The sequence below is a fragment of the Carlito syrichta genome, unplaced genomic scaffold, assembly GCF_000164805.1.
Source record: "Carlito syrichta isolate Samal-C Ts95f unplaced genomic scaffold, Tarsius_syrichta-2.0.1 Scaffold97037, whole genome shotgun sequence".
In the NCBI taxonomy this organism is placed as follows: domain Eukaryota; kingdom Metazoa; phylum Chordata; class Mammalia; order Primates; family Tarsiidae; genus Carlito; species Carlito syrichta.
Window position 1 is genome coordinate 98,028 of NW_007041133.1, and position 19,209 is coordinate 117,236.

The following is a 19,209-nucleotide window of genomic DNA, read 5'->3' on the forward strand; positions in this document are numbered from 1 at the left end:
AAGTGTCACGGTTGCTATTTGTATTTATAACCCGGCCATGTGCGGTGGCTCCTGCCTGTGATCCTAGCTCTTTGGGAGGCCGAGGCGGGAGGATGGCCTGAGCCCAGGAGTTCAAGACCAGCCTGGGCAACACAGTGAGATCTTGTTTCTACAAAAAAAAATTTAAAAATTAGCCAGGTGTAGTGGTGTACATCTGTAGCCCTGGCTACTCAGGAGGCACAGGAAACAGGATAGCTTGAGCCAGGGAGGTCGAGGCTGCGGTGAGCTGTGACCGTGCCACCGCACTCCAGCCTGGGTGACAGGGTAGGACTCCAACCCCCCCCCAAGAAAAGAAAGAAAGAAAGAAGGAAAAGGACTAGGTATCATTTTTATTAACCTCCCTAAGTCACCATCACCAGCTGTCAAATCTCCTAGCCCATAAAACCAGATTCCGTGTCACTGCATTCCTCATCGTGGTGACAATGCGAGTTACCTGGAGGGCTGGTCAGTGCAGATTCCCAGGTCCCACCTCCAGGGCTGCTGATTCAGCGGGTCCAGGGCGAGGCCTGAGAATGGGCATTTCTCATGAGACACCGCTGCAGCCGGTTCAGGGACCACACTGTGAGAGACACTGCTCTAAAAAAAAGTCGTGCTAAAAATGTTAGATTTGGGTCATGTGCCCACGGCAGGCCGCCCTGGGAGAGCAGCGTTTCCTGAGCGGCTCCCTAAGACTCCGCAGGCCCAGCTGACGAATCGGGTGAGCTCCAGCCACGTGCACGGAGTGGTGTCCACAGACGTACCGTGTGAGGACGATGCCTTTACGGCTGTGCTCCCAAAGAGGCAAACACCACGCTTCCAGTGTGCAGTTTGCTCAGCGGACCTGCCATCGGAACAGGCATGTCACCTTCAAAAGAGGCAGTCGTCTCCAAATTTAATGTCAGCTCTTTAAAATCCAGAAAGAAACTGTAGATAAACATAAAAGGCCCCTGAGCTTAGGGGTAGAATAAATCTGAAACCAGAATCACGCACATTTCCAACTACCACCTCTGTGGGCCCAATTGCTTGTGACTTTTTTTTCTTTTTTTGATCTGGGGTCTTACTCTCTCACCCAGGCTGGAGTACAGTGGCATGATCGTGGCTTACCACAACCTCGACCTCCTGGGCTCAGGCGATCCTCAGCCTCCCAAGTAGGGCACACGCCACTACACCTGGTTAATTTTTAAAATTTTTTTGTAGAGATGACGTCTCACTATGTTGCCCAGACTGGTCTCAAACTCCTGGGCTCAAGCAAAGTTCCCACCTCAGTGTCCCAAAGTGCTAGGCCTGAGGTACCGCGCCTGGTCTTTTTTTAATTATCATTTTTTAAAGAGTAGAGACAGCAAGAATCCCCATGGCACTGGATCCCTGGAAGCCAGCGCGGTCTTGGCCACTTGGGCTATTTCCCACTGTGCCCTGGCCCCAGCCCCAGGGCTGATTTGTGCCACACTGAGTTCCAGCACTGGGGTGGCCACCACCGCGGGGCAGACATTGACATCAGGATGAGAACGAGGCAGAAGGAAAGTGAGTACTATTTTTCAAGGAAATTGCTTCCAATTTCATAGCGGCCTACGATGAGAAAGGAAACTGAAGTTTCCATGCCATGGGTCTCCAGGCTACAGGCCACTTATCCCAACGTCCTTCTGAAATGAAATCTGCTTACACTCCACCCCTTCGGCCTGGCTGCCCACGGCCTCTTCACAGGCTGGTGATTTTCTCACTGGCAAAATATTACATAGGATTGTCGAGGTTTAAGGCTTCTGCAGAAGTCTCTGTGGACCAAGTTATTATCCCTTGTAGAATTTAGCAGAATGAAACGAAATCTCTAGAATTTTTCCCCGAAGCCTTAGAAAATGTTGTTAACTCTTTGAAAGTTAACATTCAGAGGACTTACTTAAAGAAAAGAAGAGGCTGGGTGTGGTGGCTCACACCTATAATCTCAGCACTTTGGGAGGCTGAGGTGGGAAGATTGCTTGAGCTCAGGAGTTCAAGACTAGCCTAGGAAACGCAGCAAGACCTTGTCTCTACAAAAAAAGAAAAAAGAAGAGAAGAAAAGAAAAAAGGAACGACGGCTTTTGAATGCACACTCTGGAAGTTTCTGGAATCTCTGAGAACGTGGGCGGTTCAGTGTGGGGCGTCTCGGGGCCCTTCCTGCCTCGGTGTCTGCCTGGGACCCACGCACCCTGCGCGGTGGGGCCCCCGGGCCGGGTCCGCCCGCTTGCTCAGGACTGTGCTCTGAGCTGGACCTCGGGTTAGGGGCGGCAGGGAGGACACAAAGGCCTGGTGAGCTCCTCTACCAACTCACCCAGGCGCCATGGTGGACACCGACCCCGGCCGCGCACACCACCTTCCAGCTCACAGGCTGAGGCTGGCATGTCTCCAGAGTACGTGGCTTAGTTTCTGTCTGAATCATGCCCGAACCCAGTGAGGTGTGGTCCTTGGAATCACTCCACGCTCTGTCTAAAGCAATACCATATCACTTCCGAGCGCCTGAAAACTAGTAGGCATTTGCGGAAAGGGGGCGGCATCTCTTCCACACTGGGAACCCGGGATGGGCTTCTGGAGCGACAGCACGGCTCCCGTTTCTGCTTTCCTCTGGGCACTTCACAGCCATGCCTTTCACCCCATGCGGCCCTGGCCACTCAGCCCCGTCAACACGGCCTGTCCTGGCGGCAACGGGACCATGGCCCCTCCGGCCCCAGCCTGTACGCGGGCTGGAGAGAGAAGCCAGGAGGTGGAAGTCTACCCTTCAGCTAGCGCATGAGGACACTCTGCGAATTTGCTTTGGCTTGCTTTGATCAGAAGCGACAGAGCAAGGCGTACGTTAATGGACTGGCCTGTCGCGGCAGCTTAGCCTGCGATCCCAGCACTGTGGGAGGCTGAGGCAGGAGGATCGCTTGAGCCCAGGAGTTTGAGACGAGCCTGGGGAACATGGCGAGGCCTCGACTCCACCAAAAATGAACACACACGTCAATACATGAGAGAACTGGGGTGCTGTCCGCCTGCCTGACCCCTTGCCTGTCCCTGCCCACAGCTCCGGTGTGTCCCCACAAGGTGCCTGCTGGCCAGGCCACTCTGTGTCTTCTCTGGAAGACGGCAACGGCGCACGCGGTTCATCGCCCGTTCCCACATTGCTGTTGGTCCATCAAACCCCTGGCGGGTCCCCACTGTATGGCTCAGGTCAAGTCTGGGTCCTGAGAGCAGAGGCCACACCGCTCCTGCCCTCAGGGTGTCCGTGATCTCAGGGGGATGCAGACGGAACCGTCCAGAGGACAGCCCAGGGAGGTGTGGTCCTGGAGGAAGAGGCTCACGTCCGCCTTGGGGTGGAGGGGTGTCAGGCTGTCCCCACAGAGGGGAACGGTGGTCCAGGCTATGGTGGAGACAGCAAGGTCACCCGGCGTCACCCTGAGCCCCGCCCTTTTCCCTTCTTCACATCGACACCACAGTGGCCTCCGTTGGCTGTCCAAGCTGGTGTCCTGGGCTGGCGTCACCCTCACCCAGCTGCTCGCCCCATGCCCTGCGTCAGAAGGCCATGGAACTAGAAAGTGGCATGGCACCTCCCCGGGGCTCTGCTTGTCCCGCTTGACTGTGACCCTACAGCCAGGAGTAAAGGCAGGCTGGGGCCCCCCCAGGACGGGTCTGGCGTCGGAGGAGGGGCCGCCAGGGGGAACTAGGAGCACCGCGCTGGGCAGATGCCGGCTCTCGGGAGCCCAGCCCCCCACGCCCACGCAGAGGGCACTCACGCGGCGCGCCCGGGGAGACTCGCGTCACCTACCACGTGGACCCCTCCCGGGGCCTTGACTGGCCGGAAGCCATCGACAGGCACGCACTGGTCCGCGTGGCCGTTGCAGAAGCAGCTGCCCTTGACGATGAAGTCGTAGACGGCGTAGTGCGTGAAGTGCTGTGGCTTCTCACTCGGGTCGTGTCTCTGACAGGGACAGGGCTGCCGCTTCAGCAGCTGCACACGGAGGTTGGTGACCTTCAGCCGCTGCTGGGCCTTGGCGCTGTAAGGGTCCTCCGCGTCGTAGGGAGGGGACAGAGCTTTGAAAATCACCTGGGAGGAGAAAGAAGGAGCCAGGCGTTGACAGGACTACGTGCAAACCCCGACTTCTTGCCCAGAGGAGTCTCCGCTTGAGCGGCGCCCGGTGCCGCCTGAGAGTGGTCAGACAAGAGGCCCCAGGCTGTGGGCGCCAGGGGCGGTGTCCCCCTGTGGCTCTCAGGAGCAGACGCGCCCCTGGTGGACACACACGCAGCCTCTGTTGCGCAGCCAGCAGCGACCGCCTTTCCAGACGATGCAGCCAGGCCGAGGTCTCAGGAGGGCGCTCCAGCGAGGGAACGGCAGGCCTGGAGGCCTCGAGGCCGAGCCAGGCTTGGCTCGTTCAAGCTTGTGTGGCTCAAGACCAGGAACAGAGGGAGAGAGGCTGGGGAGGAGGAGAATGCGAGGGGAGCCCTTTAAGGCGGCAGGGGAGGTCGCAGAGGGCGGTGGAAGCCACTGGAGGTTGCAGGCCGAGAGGGGGCGTGAGCTGACCTGCGCTGTCTGAAAATATAAATGTCATGCCAGAAATGGGTCTTGGCTGGGCACAGTGGTTCTTGCCTGTAATCCCAGCCCTTTGGGAGGCCGAGGCAGGAGGACCGCCTGAGCCCAGGGCTTTGAGATCAGCCTGGTCCACATGGTAAGACTTTGTCTCTACAGTAAGCAAAGAAGGTTAGCCAGGTGTGCTGGTGAGTGCCTGTAGTCTCAGTTACTCAGGAGGCTGAGACCGGAGGATCACCTGAGTCCAGGGGGTCGAGGCTATGGTAAGCCATGATGGTGCCACGGCACTCCAGCTTGGACCACAGAGTGAGACCCCTGGCCAAAAGAAAAAAAAATAGAGAAAGTTGCATCTTGAATTTACACCCCATCCTGCCCATTTAGCCACATGTACGACGGTGGGAAGCAGCCTTTTAGAAAAGCTTCCGCCAGGCGTGGCGACTCATGCCTGCAACCCCCGCCCTTTGGGAAGCAGAGGCAAGAGGACTGCCTGAGCCCAGGGGCTGCAGACAGCCTGGGCAACTTGGTGAGACCTTGTCTCTAAAAGAAGAAAATCTTCTAGCCCACGATGTGTCCCATGTCTGCGAGTCAGTGTAGAAGTAACGCCTTTTAACAAACGCCTAGATGAGGACGTGGTTTTGTGTTGGAAACGTTAACGAAAACATGGGCCCCATTGTGGGCTTCGTGTGGGACTGACTCTCGGGGTGACGTCGAGACACTGGCGTCTCTGCTCGATGTTCACGGAGAACTCCTGCTCTAAGTGACGCGTGTGACGCGGCCACCTCCTATGTCACCAGCCACGTGGTGCGTGGACAGGGAGGAGGAGGAGTGGCACTCACCAGGTGGGAGCTCTCTGAGAAGCCTCCATGGCGCCTCTGCCTTTCCCGGCGCTTCCCTGCCCGGCACTGGCATGCTGCTGGTTCGCTCTGTTCCTGCCTTTTCCGCGCAGGACATTTGCCAGGCCCTTCCTCTCCCCACCCAGCCCTGCCCGGGAACTGGACAGCACCCGCACGACCGGAGGAAGCCTGTCAAGGTCTGCGGGGATTCACTCTTGGCTTCCTGAGCCCGGGCCGGAGCTGAACGGCGGCTCTGTGCCCGGCGAGCATGACACTGCAGCTGGCACGCGGAGATCGTGGGGAAGGGACGTCGGGCCCCCTGGGGCTGTGTGCTGGGAAGGAGACAGCGAGTGCCACGGGCACAAAAGTGAACGGGAATTCAAACCACGAAATCTTTTTTCCAGAAAGGAGACGCCTTCATCTGATACCCTGGGAAACCGAGCTACCCTGCGTCAGGAGACAGAGAGCCGCCAACCCAGATGCTTCTGGCCCTGGCAGGTCGCCCTTCAGGCCCCACCCAGTGTTCTCCAAACTTCCCCAGAAGAGGCCTGCAGGGCACGGCGGAAACGCAGCAGGGGGGCCGCAGAGAAGCCCTGGGTGTCACCTTGGCCCTCCCTGGGTGTATCCCCGCAGGAGCAGATGTGCCTGTGGCCGTCACCACCCTCGGCCTGGGGCTGCCTCCGAACACACCGACGCGTGTGGGAAGAACTTTCTGGACTAGTAGCAAACAGACTTGGTATTTTGGGCTTACAAGTGCCATTGGTCAGGACCTCATAGCTCCTGCTGTCCAATTAAGAAACTGTCTTCTGCTTTAGTGGTCAACATTCTGCTCATTACAGGAAAATCTGCCACGCAGAATCTGGAAGATGACGACCTCCTGCGATGTGGCCACCCCAGAGATGCCCGGGACACAGCTCGAGGGGCTCTTTCTACCTGACCCTCCATAGGTAGGCACACAGAGAGTGTCGCATCCACAGCTTTGCCCCCCTGAGAGAGTTCTTCCACATCAGTAAATACACCTCTGCATCCGTGGTTCTCAAAGTGTGGCCTGTGGACTGAGAGTATCCCTGGGGGGCTTGCTAGAAAGGCAGATCCGTGGACCCTCTCCCACATCGGCCGCATCAGAAGCTCTGCGGGTGGGGCTGGCAGCCTGTGTTTCCACAAGGCTTCCGGGGTCCCGATGCACAGGCAAGCTCGAAGGGGCTGCCACGTGACTACAGCCTGCTTGGGTTCCACCGTGCAGACACGACATCGTGGGTGCGCCAGCCACTGCTACTAGGCAATGGACTCTTCGTGGCTTTTCAGTGCAACCAACTGTGACGGACAACCCTGTGGCTCAAATGTGGACACACACACAGCACAGTGGCCCCCCTTATCCTCGGTGGGAGGACCTTTCCAGGCCCCCGGTGATGTCTGAAACTGCAGACACCATGCTTTCCCACACACGCATGCCTGGGGTACAGCTTCATCTATACGTGAGGACAGTAAGAGATGAACATCAAGAATCAATGACAAAATAGAAGAGCTATAACGATGAACTGCAGTAAAAGTTTTGTCGGCCAGGCACGGTGGCTCACACTTATGACCCCAGCACTTTGGGAGGCCAAGGAGCGAGGACTGCCTGAGCCCAAGGGTTCAAGACCAGCTCGGGCAACTTGGTGAGACCTCATATCTACAATAAATCAAAAACTAGCTGGGTGTGGTGGCGCGTGCCTGTAATTTCAGCTGCTTGGAAGGCTGAGGTGGAAGGATCCCTTGAGCCCAGCAGGTCAAGGCTGCAGTGGCCGGGAGTGTATCACTGCACTCAGCCTGGAGACTCTGACTCAACAAAAGAAAAATAGTTTTGTCAGTGTGGTCTCTCTGTCTCTCAAAGTATCTTAATGATCATAATCACGTATTTTTGGACCATGGGTGACTGAGACCATGCAAGTGAAACCATGGACAAGGGGAGGTGACTGTGACCATTTCCTGAAGACACATTTCCAGGTGTGAAGTTAGCGGGTCCAAGAACACGCAGAGCATTGAAACCACCAGGTCCCCTGAGGGGTCACGACTCCCCTCCGACCTCATCTCCGGAACCTTCCTGGCTCTGGCCTGGCCTCTCTTCTCTGAGCCTGGAATTCCACAAGCTTTGCCCAGGGAGTGAGGTTCTTGACCCGGGCCCTGCCATTCCTATGCCCAGGGTGGCAAAGACATCCTCAGAAAGTTCTGAACAGGCAGAAACCACCTCTGTTGTCTTTCTCTTCTGGAATACTCACCGAAACCCTACATAGTAACACTGATCATCAGTAAAACCAGCACTTGGGACATCACACCTACATCCTGACTGAGACGAGGATTCACAAAGCATTGATGCCGCGTGAGCGGAATAAGGAGTGAGCGTAAGGTGCGCCAGCGCCAAGAGAGTCCCTCGGCATTGAGCACATGCCTCACATGTTGTCCCAGACCTCAAGCCTTATGGTCTATATTGACTCAGAATAAGTTAGGAAGCTTAGTTACCATGTTTCTATTTTGTTTTTATTTTTAACGACAGAGCTTCACTCTGTTGCCTAGACTGAAGAGCAGTGGTGCGATCATACCTCACGCAGCCTCCAACTCCGGGGTTGCCTTAGCCTCCAGACTAGCTGGGCCAACAGGTGTGAGCCACCATGCCTGGCTGGCTTATTTCTATTTCGTGGAGATGGAGTCTCGCTATGTTGTCCAGGCTGGTCTTGAACTCCTGGCCTCAAGCCATCTCCCCACTTGGTCTTCCAAGGCACCGGGATTACAGGCCTGGGCCCATGTGCCCGGCCATATTTTTAAAGAGTTGTTTTTAGCTGCTGGCATGAGGAACAGTCCGGGCTGGGCTGCTCACCCACCCTGCAGACTCCCTAGGGCACGTACTCCCTGACAGCACTCCTACCCAGGCCTACGGGTGCCTGTTCCCTTGTCTGTGTCTCACGTGAGACTTGGTGCTCCAGGGCGGGGATCTTGTTTGTCCGGTTAACAGCTGTGTTCCCCCGTGCACATCCCAGGCTCTGGCACACGGTAGCATTTCATCACAGCAGTTGAATGAACAAATGAGCAAACCTTTTCTCCAAGTATCACTCTGAGAGGAGAAGCCAGAGAGGAAGCAGAGTTCAGAAGGACACAGAAAGCAAGGTGCTTCGACTCCTGATGGGAACATGTGAATACACATCCACATATAAACACGGAACCTGTTTCCAAATGCTCTAGGTGTCTTCTTGTCAGTAGCACACGGGATCTTTCTTTCCATTTTTTTTTTTTGAACAAGGAAAAAGAGATTAACGAAGGGAAAGACATGTTGCGAAGGGCACAACGGGGAGGACCAGCGTGAGAGTGTCTGCTGCCGGGATCCTTCACCTTCTAGTAACACAGTCACCCACGCTTTCCTTCAAAGCGTTAACACGATGTATCTTTCTTTCAAAGCATTAACACGGTGTATCTTTATTTTTTTACTTTTGACTTAGCTGTGTCTTTATATTCAAAGCGGGTTTCTTGTAGGCAGCATAGTTGATCTTTTTAAACAGTTTTATTCACTCTAATAATCTATGTCTTTAATTGGAGGGTTTACAGCTTTTGCATGTAATGTGATTGTAGTATTTACCAGGCTGCATATAGTATAGGAAACGAACAATACTATACTTCCATTCCCCCCAGGACCTTGGTACTGTTTTTGTCAGGCATTTTACTTCTCTATATATTATAAACTCCACAACACATTTCTAACACTTTTACTTTGAAAAGTCAATTATTGGCCAGACACACTGGCTCATACCTGTAATCCCAGCATTTTGGGAGGCCAAGGCAGAAGGATTGCTTGAGCCCAGGAGTTTGAGACCAGCCTGAGCAACACGGTGAGACCTCATCCCTATAAAAATTAAAAAATTTAGCCAGGCATGGTGGTGTGCACCTGTAGTCCCAGTTACTCTGGAGGCTGGTTTGGGAAAATCACCTGAGCCCAGAAGGTCAAGGCCGTGGTGAGCCATGATTGTGTCACTGCACTCCAGCCTGGGTGACAGAGTAAGACCCCAACTCAAAAGAAAAAGTCAATTATCTTTTAAAAGATGTTAGAAATAAGAAAAATGCATTTCACACGTACCCACATGTTTTCCCTCTCTGATGATCTTCACTCCTTTTTGGAAGCCCAGGTGTCCATCTCTCTGGTGTCATTTTTTCTTCTGTCTGAGGGGCTTCAGCATGTCCTGTGACGTGGATCTGCTGGTGGTCGACTTTTACTGACTTTTCTATGTCTGCAAAAGTCTTCATTTTGTCTTCATGTTTGAAAGACATTTTTGCTGGGTATAGAATTCCACATTGATTCTTTCTCCCTTTCAGAACTTCAAGGTCTCTGTCTTCACTGTCTTCAGGCTTGCACTGTCTCCATGTCCTTCTTAGCTTTGTTCCTCTGTACACAGTGTGTTATTTTTCTCTTAAGGTTTTCTCTACCTCTTGGCTTTTAAACAATTTGATATTGATGTGCCTTGGGGCATTTCCTTCAAGTTTCTTATGCTGAAGGCTTGTCGAACTTCTTGGATCTATGGGTTTATAGTCATAATAAAACTTTTTTAAAATGTCAGCTATTGTTTCTTGACTTTTTGTTCTGTCCTCCTCTCTCTTTGCTCCTCGTGGATGCCAAGTACACATGTGCTGAACTCCTTGAAGTTGTCTCTTTCTTCTCTGTGTTTCACATTGGATCATTTCTACAGCTTGGTATTGAACTTCACAAAGCCTTCCCCTAACCTACTAATCCCATCCCATGTATTTTTCATCTCAGACATCAAGATTTTCAACCATGGGCAGTTTGGATTTCTGCTATCTTTTCTAAGCCCCTGCTTCATGGAGTCAACCTCTCCCTTACCTTCTGAACAGACGGAACACAGTCATAACCACTGTTTGAAGTCCTTAGCTACTAATTCTATTGCTTGTGCCATTTGTAGGTCTGTTTCTACTGACTAACGGCTCTCCTCATGATGGGTCGTATTTCCCTGTTTCTTTGCAGGTCTTGATTGGCCGCCAGACCATGTGAATTTTACCTTGCTGGGTGCTGGACATGTTTGTGGTCTTGAGCCTTTTCCTGGGATGAAGTTCAGTTATGTGGAAATGGCTGGGTCCTTCCAAGGCTTGCTCTGAAGTGTTGTCAGTGGGACCAAGGCATGACCCTTCCAGTTCCTCTAGTGACTGACGAGGTTTTCCATGCTGGCTGACCATTGCTGGTCCCACACAACCTCCGGTGAGTGCCCCCCCCGTGCTTCAGATGGTGTGTCCTCTGGCCTCAGTAGTTCCCCTGCATGTGTTGAATGGTGCTCAGAGTGAGGCTTCAGGGACCCTCTGCAGGACTCTGGATGTCTCTCCCTGTGCAGTGCTCTCTTCTCTGGAATGCTGTCCCACACACGGGCTGCCCGGGCCCTGCCCAGACTCAGTTTCTCCATTTAAGAAACCCCTCAAGTCCCATCTGGGCTCCTCCCCCTGCCTGCAGCCTAGACACCCTCTGGGTAGCACGAAAGGGGCAGCCGTGGGGCTCATCTCAACTGCTCCTACTCTTGTGGTCACCACCCCCTGCTGCCTGATGACCAGTGCCCAAAAGTGGCATTTCATGGTTGAAGGGTGATGTCTAAACACCCAAGGCAACTTCACTTTTATAAAACACAATTTATAAAACTATGCTTCAACCGAGTCCTTATTTTTGTATTCAAATATATAGAAATCATTGGAAGTATTGGAAATGTTATAATAAAGCTAGAAGTGTGGTTACGTTTAGTTGATAAAAAGACATGAAAAGCAAATGATTTTCTTACTGGGCATAGCAATCTAAAACATATAAAAAATAAGATTATACGCATCTAAGCTTTGTAAGCTTATTCAATAACTCTGTCTTCATGTTTTGTGTCTTAATAGACAGGGGAACTCACAGCATAACTTTTTAACCAATTTCTGATCTCGGCTGAGATCTTGTGCTTTGTATTGCTTTGATTTGCAACCTCCCTATGTTCACAACCTCTAGTGCAGTGACTTATACATTCACAAATAATATTCACTGCATGAATGAGTCGGTGTAGAACCATGTTAATACATGCTTATTTTAATTTTCCATAAAGAATAACAGTGTAAATATAATAAAATTTTACTTTTACAATGTTCATTTTATATATAAGAGAAAATACTAGGTATATATCACCTCATAATAAACTTTATCATTTTCACAAAATATTCCAGTTGTATGCTGACCTTACACCCACTCCAATATGACTAGTAAAATTCTGCTTTATAGAAAAAAATTGATTTAATATTCATCGATATAAATCAATACTTTCTGAACGCCATATTGTTGCATTTGTTTGTTTCTCAGTTAGAGTTTCACTCTGGTGCCCAGGCTGGAGTGCAGTGGCACGCTCACGGCCACTGCGGCCTCGACTTGCTGGGCTCAGGTGATCCTTCCGCTTCAGTCATCCAAGTAGCTGGGATTACAGGTACGTGCCACCATGCCTGGCTTGAATGCCATATTTGAATAATGCATTTTCAGTAATCAAGTGACTACAATGACTACAAAACATTTAGGGAGAACTCCCTGGAACTTTTGCCTAATATAATCTAATAAAAAGACAAATCACTCCAACGGTAAAAACTATCTCTCTATAAGAAAAACAATCACACTGCCCCCTCCCCTCTAGGAGCTTGGTCGCGGTAGCCTCTGTCTTGAAAAACATTTCCAGTTAGGTCACAAAGCAATTATTGGCTCAATGTGGCTGTTCACCAGTCGCTGACAAAGAGCATCTGGTTCGTTCACTTGAGCCTTGCCGCCAGCTTTGCCAACAGCTATCCTGACGATCGTTTGGTTGACAACACACCGAGTTTCGTCTGCTGATCAAGGCACTGCGCTCTCCCGTGCTTTTCAGGTTCCCACAGTCCATGCGATCCCGCCCTGGCTTTGGACACGTCACCTGCCATGAACACATGCTTCGCATGGCAGTGGGCGGCGCTCAGCAGAGGTTTCAGACAGCTGCGTGGGGCCTCAGGAGGAGCCCGTGTGCCCTCGTGGGTTCTGAAGCAGCTTCTCTGCCCCAGGACGGAGGCCTCTGAAAGGCCCGTGAAGCTTCGGGCTTGTCGGGGGGGGGGGTGAGGGCTGGTTCTGGTCTCGTGGAAGGGAGAGAGGCACGGTGGACACGTGGCCCCTGCAGCTGCGGCCAGTGGGCTTAATTTTAGAACACTTGGCCTTGACTGCCCACTGCCCGTGAAGTACTCTTGGCCTTGGAGAAGTGTGTCTGGCTTCTGGGCGGCACCCAAGTCCTCCCGTGGCCAGTCTGGACGCTGGGCACCCCGTCCTGCAGGCAGGTGCCCTCTCAGAGCGGGAGAGCTTATCTCCCGCGATAGGACAGTGTCACCCCACACCGCTCTCAGCACTGTGCCAAGGAATGCGCGTCCTCAAGGGACTTGCTGCATGGGAGTAACCTCGGCTGAGCACCAGAGTTGCCTTCGAGCTCCCAGGGCGTGGCCACAGTCCCAGAGTGACGACAGGCAGCTTCTTAAGTGTCTCCGGGGAGAGGGAATGACAGCAGGAGCAAGAAACAGGGCTGGCCAAAGTCAAGAGACTGGGGCTGGAGATGCATTTTTCCCAAGTCTCATAGTCCTCAGCATCTGTGGATCAACTTTGGGTTTTTTGACCCTCTGGACTTGAAGTCAAAGGGGGTCCAGGGCCCAGTCCAACTAGGGGAACCGAGGCTCAGGTGCCTGAGGGACTTGCCCGGCATCAGCCAGTAGATCGGGTTGGTGACAGAGTTAAGACCAGGGCCCGGTCCCCACAATTCCAATCTGGGGCTTTTTCCACGACCAGCAGCCCCTCTATGGTCTCCCCACCCCTTCCTCCCTCTCCTGTACTCGCCAACCTGGATTCCAGTCAAACTCAAAGTCGAGGAATCAGGAGATGTCACGTGATCCGGCCCCCATTGGCATCCTCATCTCATAGGGGACTAGCTGAGCCACCTTCATTTTATTTTATTTCATTTGATCTGAGTCGGAGTCCCCCTCTGTTGCCCAGACTGGAGTGCAGCGGCCGCTCCCGGCCCCTGCAGCCTTGACCCCCTGGCCTCCGGCGATCCTCCGCCTCAGCCTTCCGAGGAGCCGGAACTACAGGCGCGCACTACCACACCCAGCTCATTTTTGACTTCTTGTGGAGATGAGGTCTCACCAAGTTGCCCGGGCGGGCCTTGAACCTGCGTGGTCAGGCAATCCACTCACCTCAGCCTCCCAAAGCGCGGGATGACAGACTGAGCCACCGAACCCGGCCAGCCTTCATTTTATTCACGGATGTGGCTCATGGTGCCCTTGATGAAGTCATGATGGCCGCTCTTCCCCAGCTCACAGGATGGATGCAGTGGAGATTTTTAAAAAGTTGTGAGACGTAGACGTGCCCGCAGAAAATGGCTGCCCTTAGAAACACCGTGGCAGGTGTGCAGCCTCTCAGGTGTCCCTTCTGTGGACTGAACTGACCAGGAAGGCAGTTTGATGGCTGGGATGTTAACATCTGTCCACTTGGGTGACTTTCTGACCCTGACCACCTCTATTTCCCGTCCCTGTGCATGGCCCACAGTTAGGAGTGCCTGCCACTTCACCCGAGATCTCCGGGAGCTTCTGTCTGCATGGCTCAGGCTGGAAACGGCACAGGTGATCTCCCGTATTCCCTGCCTGCCCCCGCCCCCACCTGTGTCCAGTCTCCGCATCTGACTTACACTCCAGCCGTCCCAGGCCCTGCACCGTGCTTAGAAAGCACCAAGCACTCGCCCCCTCCCCGGCTGTTGCCCAAGCTACTTCTCCCACCCAGAAGGCCTGTCACACGTCCTTGTCGTTGCCACCCTTGCCCCACCACCCACAGGGCCACCCATGCCAGTCTCTTGGACATCACCTTGGGTGTCACTCCCTGGGGCACCTTGCTCACCTCCCTCCCCGCCGCAGGTTGGGCGGAAGCTCCTCTCAATGCGACTCCAAGCACCTGCTCTCTCTTCCAGACCCAGAGCCACCATGTCTGTCTTTCAACGTGCCTACTGCTGGTCTTTAGACCGTGAGCTGGACACGTGCGCAGGGACACGCCTGCCTCCAGCCGGTTCACAGCCAACGCCCTGCGTGTGACTTGGAGACTCCTGCTCATGCATGCTTAATCATGATTTGAATCTTACACACAGCCTCTATGTCTGCTTATCTACATCCTCACAGTAAACCGGTGGTGTGATATTATTCACACCCGTTTTTCAGACACAGAAACTCGAGAAGCTCTTAATTCACCTGTCCAAGGCCGCGGGTTAGGACGCGGCAGAGCCAGGGTCTGCACCCAGGTGTGGGAGTCCAGTTCGGCGCCACGGCCACTCCAGCACAGCTGGCTTTGGCTGCTGAGTACGTGAGGGTACTGAGCAGGGGACTGGGGTGGGAAATGCCCGGAGCTTCCCTTGAGGAGAATTGGTGTGGCAGAGAGGAGAGCCTGAACCTGCAAAGGCAGTGGGCAGAGGGGAGGTGTGGGTGAGGGGGGAGCAGCCACATGCGAGAGGCGAAAAGATGCAGGTCAGCGCAACAGCCAAGCGTCAAAGGCTGACTTCGGGGGCCGCCCATGGGTCGAGGGGAGAGGGAAGAGAAGCCGGGAGTCATTCGAAAGAGGCTTCGCGGGCAGTGTAGGAGCATGGTGAAAAGTCATCATGGCCGAAGCCCCGCGAGGGGAATGCAGAGTAAGAACATGAATTAGCAACGGCAAGTGCAACTCAGCAGCAAAGAAAGGAGACTCCAGAGGGCGTTCTGGTTTGGCTGGGGAACGGAAGACTTTTGAGAGTTTAGATGGGGTAAGGGACCGTTGGGAGCGGACTCGGGAAAGCACACGGGGCAGGCACGAGGGAGCAAGAAGGAGGCGACGAAAAATTTCATTCACTGGTTGACGGACATATGGGTTGTTCGCAGATTTTGTCTGTTATGAACAAAAGTGAGTGAGCACCCACCCAGGAGTCCCGTGAGCACGTAGGTGATCACTTTCCGAGGGTGCCAGGGAGAGGGATTGCTAGGTGATGTGGCAGGTGGAGCTCTGTTGGGGCCGGCCACACTGCTCTCTAGGGTGGTTCACTCATGCACCCACTGGCAACGGCTGTGGAAGGTTTTAGCTGCGACACAGCCTCGCCAGCGCTTGGTGTGTGTCATCCGTCTTCTTCTTCTTTTTAGTCAGACATGTGGGTCATGTGCCCACATCGAACAAGGTTTAAGGGTGGCACATCTCACACAGGTGCATGAGTCCCTTGTCATCAGGCGACATGAGCTACAAAAGGACGGATGAGCCTTCCTCATGTGGGTCTTGACAGTGAATGTGAGGAGCATCTCACTGGAGCTTTACGTTGCGTTTTCCTGGTGGCTAGTGGCGCTGAGCAGCTGTTCATGCGCCTGACAAGCATCTTCTTGGGCGAAGTGTCTGTTCTAGTTGTTTGATCGCTTTTAATGCTCATTTTTCTTCTTGTTGAGTTATAAGAATTCTTCATGAGTTTTCACAGAGAGCCAGGTGCGGTGGCTCACGCCCACCATCCCAGCACTTTGGGAGGCTGAGGTGAGAGGACTGCCTGAGTCCAGGAGGTGGAAACCAGCGTGGGCAACTTAGCGATACTTCATCACTACAATAAATCAAAAAATTAGCCAGTGGTGGTGGCACACACCTGTGGTTCCAGCTACTTGGAAGGCTGAGGTGGAAGGATCGCCTGAGCCCAGCAGGTCAAGGCTGTGGTGGCTGTGATCATGCTACTATGTAGCAGCCTGGGTGACAGAGTGAGACTCCAACTAAAAAAAAAAAGAATTTGAAATATAAGCATGTATTGGGATATATGATTTGCAAATATCTTCTCCTAGTCTGTAGCTTCCTTTTTTCAAAAAATGCCTTAATAGAAAAAGTTTTTAATTTTTATGACGTTTATTTTATCAATATTTTTCTTTTTTGGCTCGTGCTTTTTGTGTCCTATCTAAACAACTGATGCCCAAACTCAAGGTCGTTCCCGTTTTCTCTTGGAGGTCCTGTGGCTTTTAGCTCTCATCTTTAGGCTTCTCGTTCCTTTTGAGTTAATTTTCCTGCATGAGAGAACTAAGTGTTGACGTTGTTTTTTCCCTTCAACATGGATGTCTAGTTATTCTAGCACTATTTGGTAAAAAGACTATCCTTTCTTCACTGAATCCCTTTGGCAAGTTTGAGGACTGTTCTTTCTCCTGTTGTTTTTTTTGGTCAGAGTCTCACTCTGTCACCTAGACTGGAGTGCAGTGGCATGATCATGGATCACTGTAGCCTCCTCTCCTGGGCTCAGGAAGAAGCCTTCTGCCTCAGCCTCCTGGGTAGGTGGCACTACTGGTGTGAACCACCACACCTGGCTGATTTTTCTGATTCTATGTAGAGATGAGGTTTCACTATGCTGCCCCGGCTGGTCTCAAAGTCCTGGGCTTAAGCAATCCTCCTGCCTCAGCCTCCCAAAGTGCTGGGAGTACAGGCCTGAGCCACCACACCCAGTCTGATACACTTTTCCTTCTGTTTTTTTCCCCACCTTGAGTTGTATCAAGCTTCTGAGATCTGTGGATTTATGATTTTCATCAGGTTTGGAGTTTTCCTCTTATTATTCCTGAAAATACACTTTTTGTCCTCAGCTTCTTCTTTCTGACTCCAGTCGCATGAATGTTAGACCACTTAATATTGTTCCACGGTTCACAGATGCCCTTTTTTACTCCATCCTTGTTTCTTTCCGGGCTTCACTGATTTGTAGTTTCCGTTGCTATTCCTTGAAGTTCACTACACTTTTCTCTGTCATCTAATCTGCCAGCAAGTCCTTGTCATGCATCTTTCACTTCAGATATCACGTTTTCCACCTTCAGAAATTCCATCAGAACTTGTAGACCATCTTCTATTTCTTCTTGGACATGTTTGTGTCTTCTTGAGACCATGGTGTATATTCATAACAGTTGCTCTAAGGTCCTAGTCTGTTAGTTCTGATAGGTGTCATTGATTTTTTTTTTTTTTTTCTGGTTGGGAGTTGTATTTTCATGCCTTGTAATTTTTGATTGGCCGTTAGGCATTGTGCACTTTGTGTTGTTGCTTGCTGGATGTAGACAAATTTCTGAGAAGGGCTAGACTTTGCTCCGACATGCAACTAACTTACTTAGAATTGCTTTCATCTCTTTGAGAACTGTTTTCAATTCTTGTGAGGGTGAATGCAGTGTAGGTTCTATTCTAGGGCTCATCTGACCCCATCACAAAGGCTCTCTGAGGACTTTACTGATGCCTGTGGATTATGAGGTCTGCCAGTCTGGGCAGTGGGAACACGAACTTCTCCCAGCCTTGTGGGAACACCAGAAATTATTCAACTGCTCCTTCCTGGGGCTCTTCCTCCAAGATTCAGAGTTTCACCTCCCACACCTGCAGATCAGGGTTCGGCCAACGTGGGAGACCCTCGCATTGACCCCGGGCTCCTCTTGGTGCATGGCTGCCTCCTCTCCAACATCCTCCCAGCAGCCTGGGCCCCCTGAGCACCCCCTTCTGCCCTTCTGTCTCCTCAGCTCAGTGAGCCCCTGGGGCTGGGTGCTCCTCCCAGGCTGCAGCTTGGGACCGTCCCGTCAGTAGCGGGGGCAACCACAGGGCTCACCACGTTTGCTCCTTCTTTCGCAAAGCTCAGGCTCGTGCTGTCCATTGTCCTAGGTCTGAAAACGACTGCATCATGCTGTGTCTCCTGCTTTCTAGTTCGAGGGAGTGTGATTCCAAGAGTAGCTGGTCCTTCCTGAGCAGCGGAAGGAATCTCACTTCAAACAGATGAGTTTTAAGATGCTGCAACTTCTGGAGCATCAGGACAGAGACAAAAGGAAAGGCTTGTCTGGTTTTAAAGAGATGATTTCTGAATACTAAATGTCACTGTTCTTTCTTTCTTGTTCCTCCCCTACTCCGCCTCCCCTTGCCCCTAAGAGGTAGGGGATTTGTGGGATTTTTCCCTCGAACCCATGAATGCTGCAAGGCTTGTTTTCGGTCTACTCTATAGTGTTGGGAAGCTCACTCAATGTCTAAGTCACTGAAACTATAGGGTGATAGGTAACCCTTTGCCCCCAGAGTAGGTGAAAGTTATAACAGCTTCAGGTAGTCATTGCATGTCCTGAGTTAGAAGCTCCTAGGCTGTTACCGTGGCCTGCTCCTATTCAACAGGACCAGAGCAAAGCTAGTCACACTCTTCTACACCTTGGTCCCTGGACTGCAGTATCAAGGCACTTCCATGCAGAATATAAGATTACACGCATCATAAAGTGAGTTTTCCCACAGCAAGACAATAGAGATAGATAATCCTCTCAATGAGGTGCATTAAAAGAGTCCTCTTTGGCTTTCCAATTTACCTGCAAAACTTGGCCACACTAGAAAAAAAATAAACCATGATCACTTAATTGTCAACATCCTGGAGAATTCTATAAGTCTACATGATTACATCACAGTTCGGTAAACACTGTTTTTTTTCTTTTATCCTCTCTTTAAAGAGTAAGACAACCGTTAAACCGTAACGAGACCAAATGCCCGTGTATTTATCCAAGGTGGAAAAACTTTTAGCCCTTTTTTTACATTAAAGTCATTAAAATAATTTTATTATAATCTGTTCATCCTGTCAATTAAACTTCCCTGTAAAAATGCATAAACACATACACACACACACGCACACTCACACATACCTACATATTTCCCTGACTGGGTACTACAGAAAACCACAACTGGCAATTGGTTCGATATTAAAACTAGCTTCTTTCTGGTTGCGCAGAAATTTGCCTACCAGGGAATATCCATGATGCAAACTTAGATAAAAT

The 19,209-nt window shown here is 51.9% G+C and overlaps 1 protein-coding gene across 1 annotated transcript in view; it reads right to left on the minus strand.

The window, feature by feature from the left end:
• The window catches only part of NTN4 (netrin 4), a 93,372-nt gene that overhangs the window by 57,064 nt on the left and 17,099 nt on the right, over positions 1-19,209 (minus strand). The window contains exon 3 of the mRNA XM_008062904.1: positions 3,791-4,069. Within this exon, the coding sequence (XP_008061095.1) occupies positions 3,791-4,069 (279 nt within the window). The remainder of the gene's footprint in view (positions 1-3,790; positions 4,070-19,209) is intronic.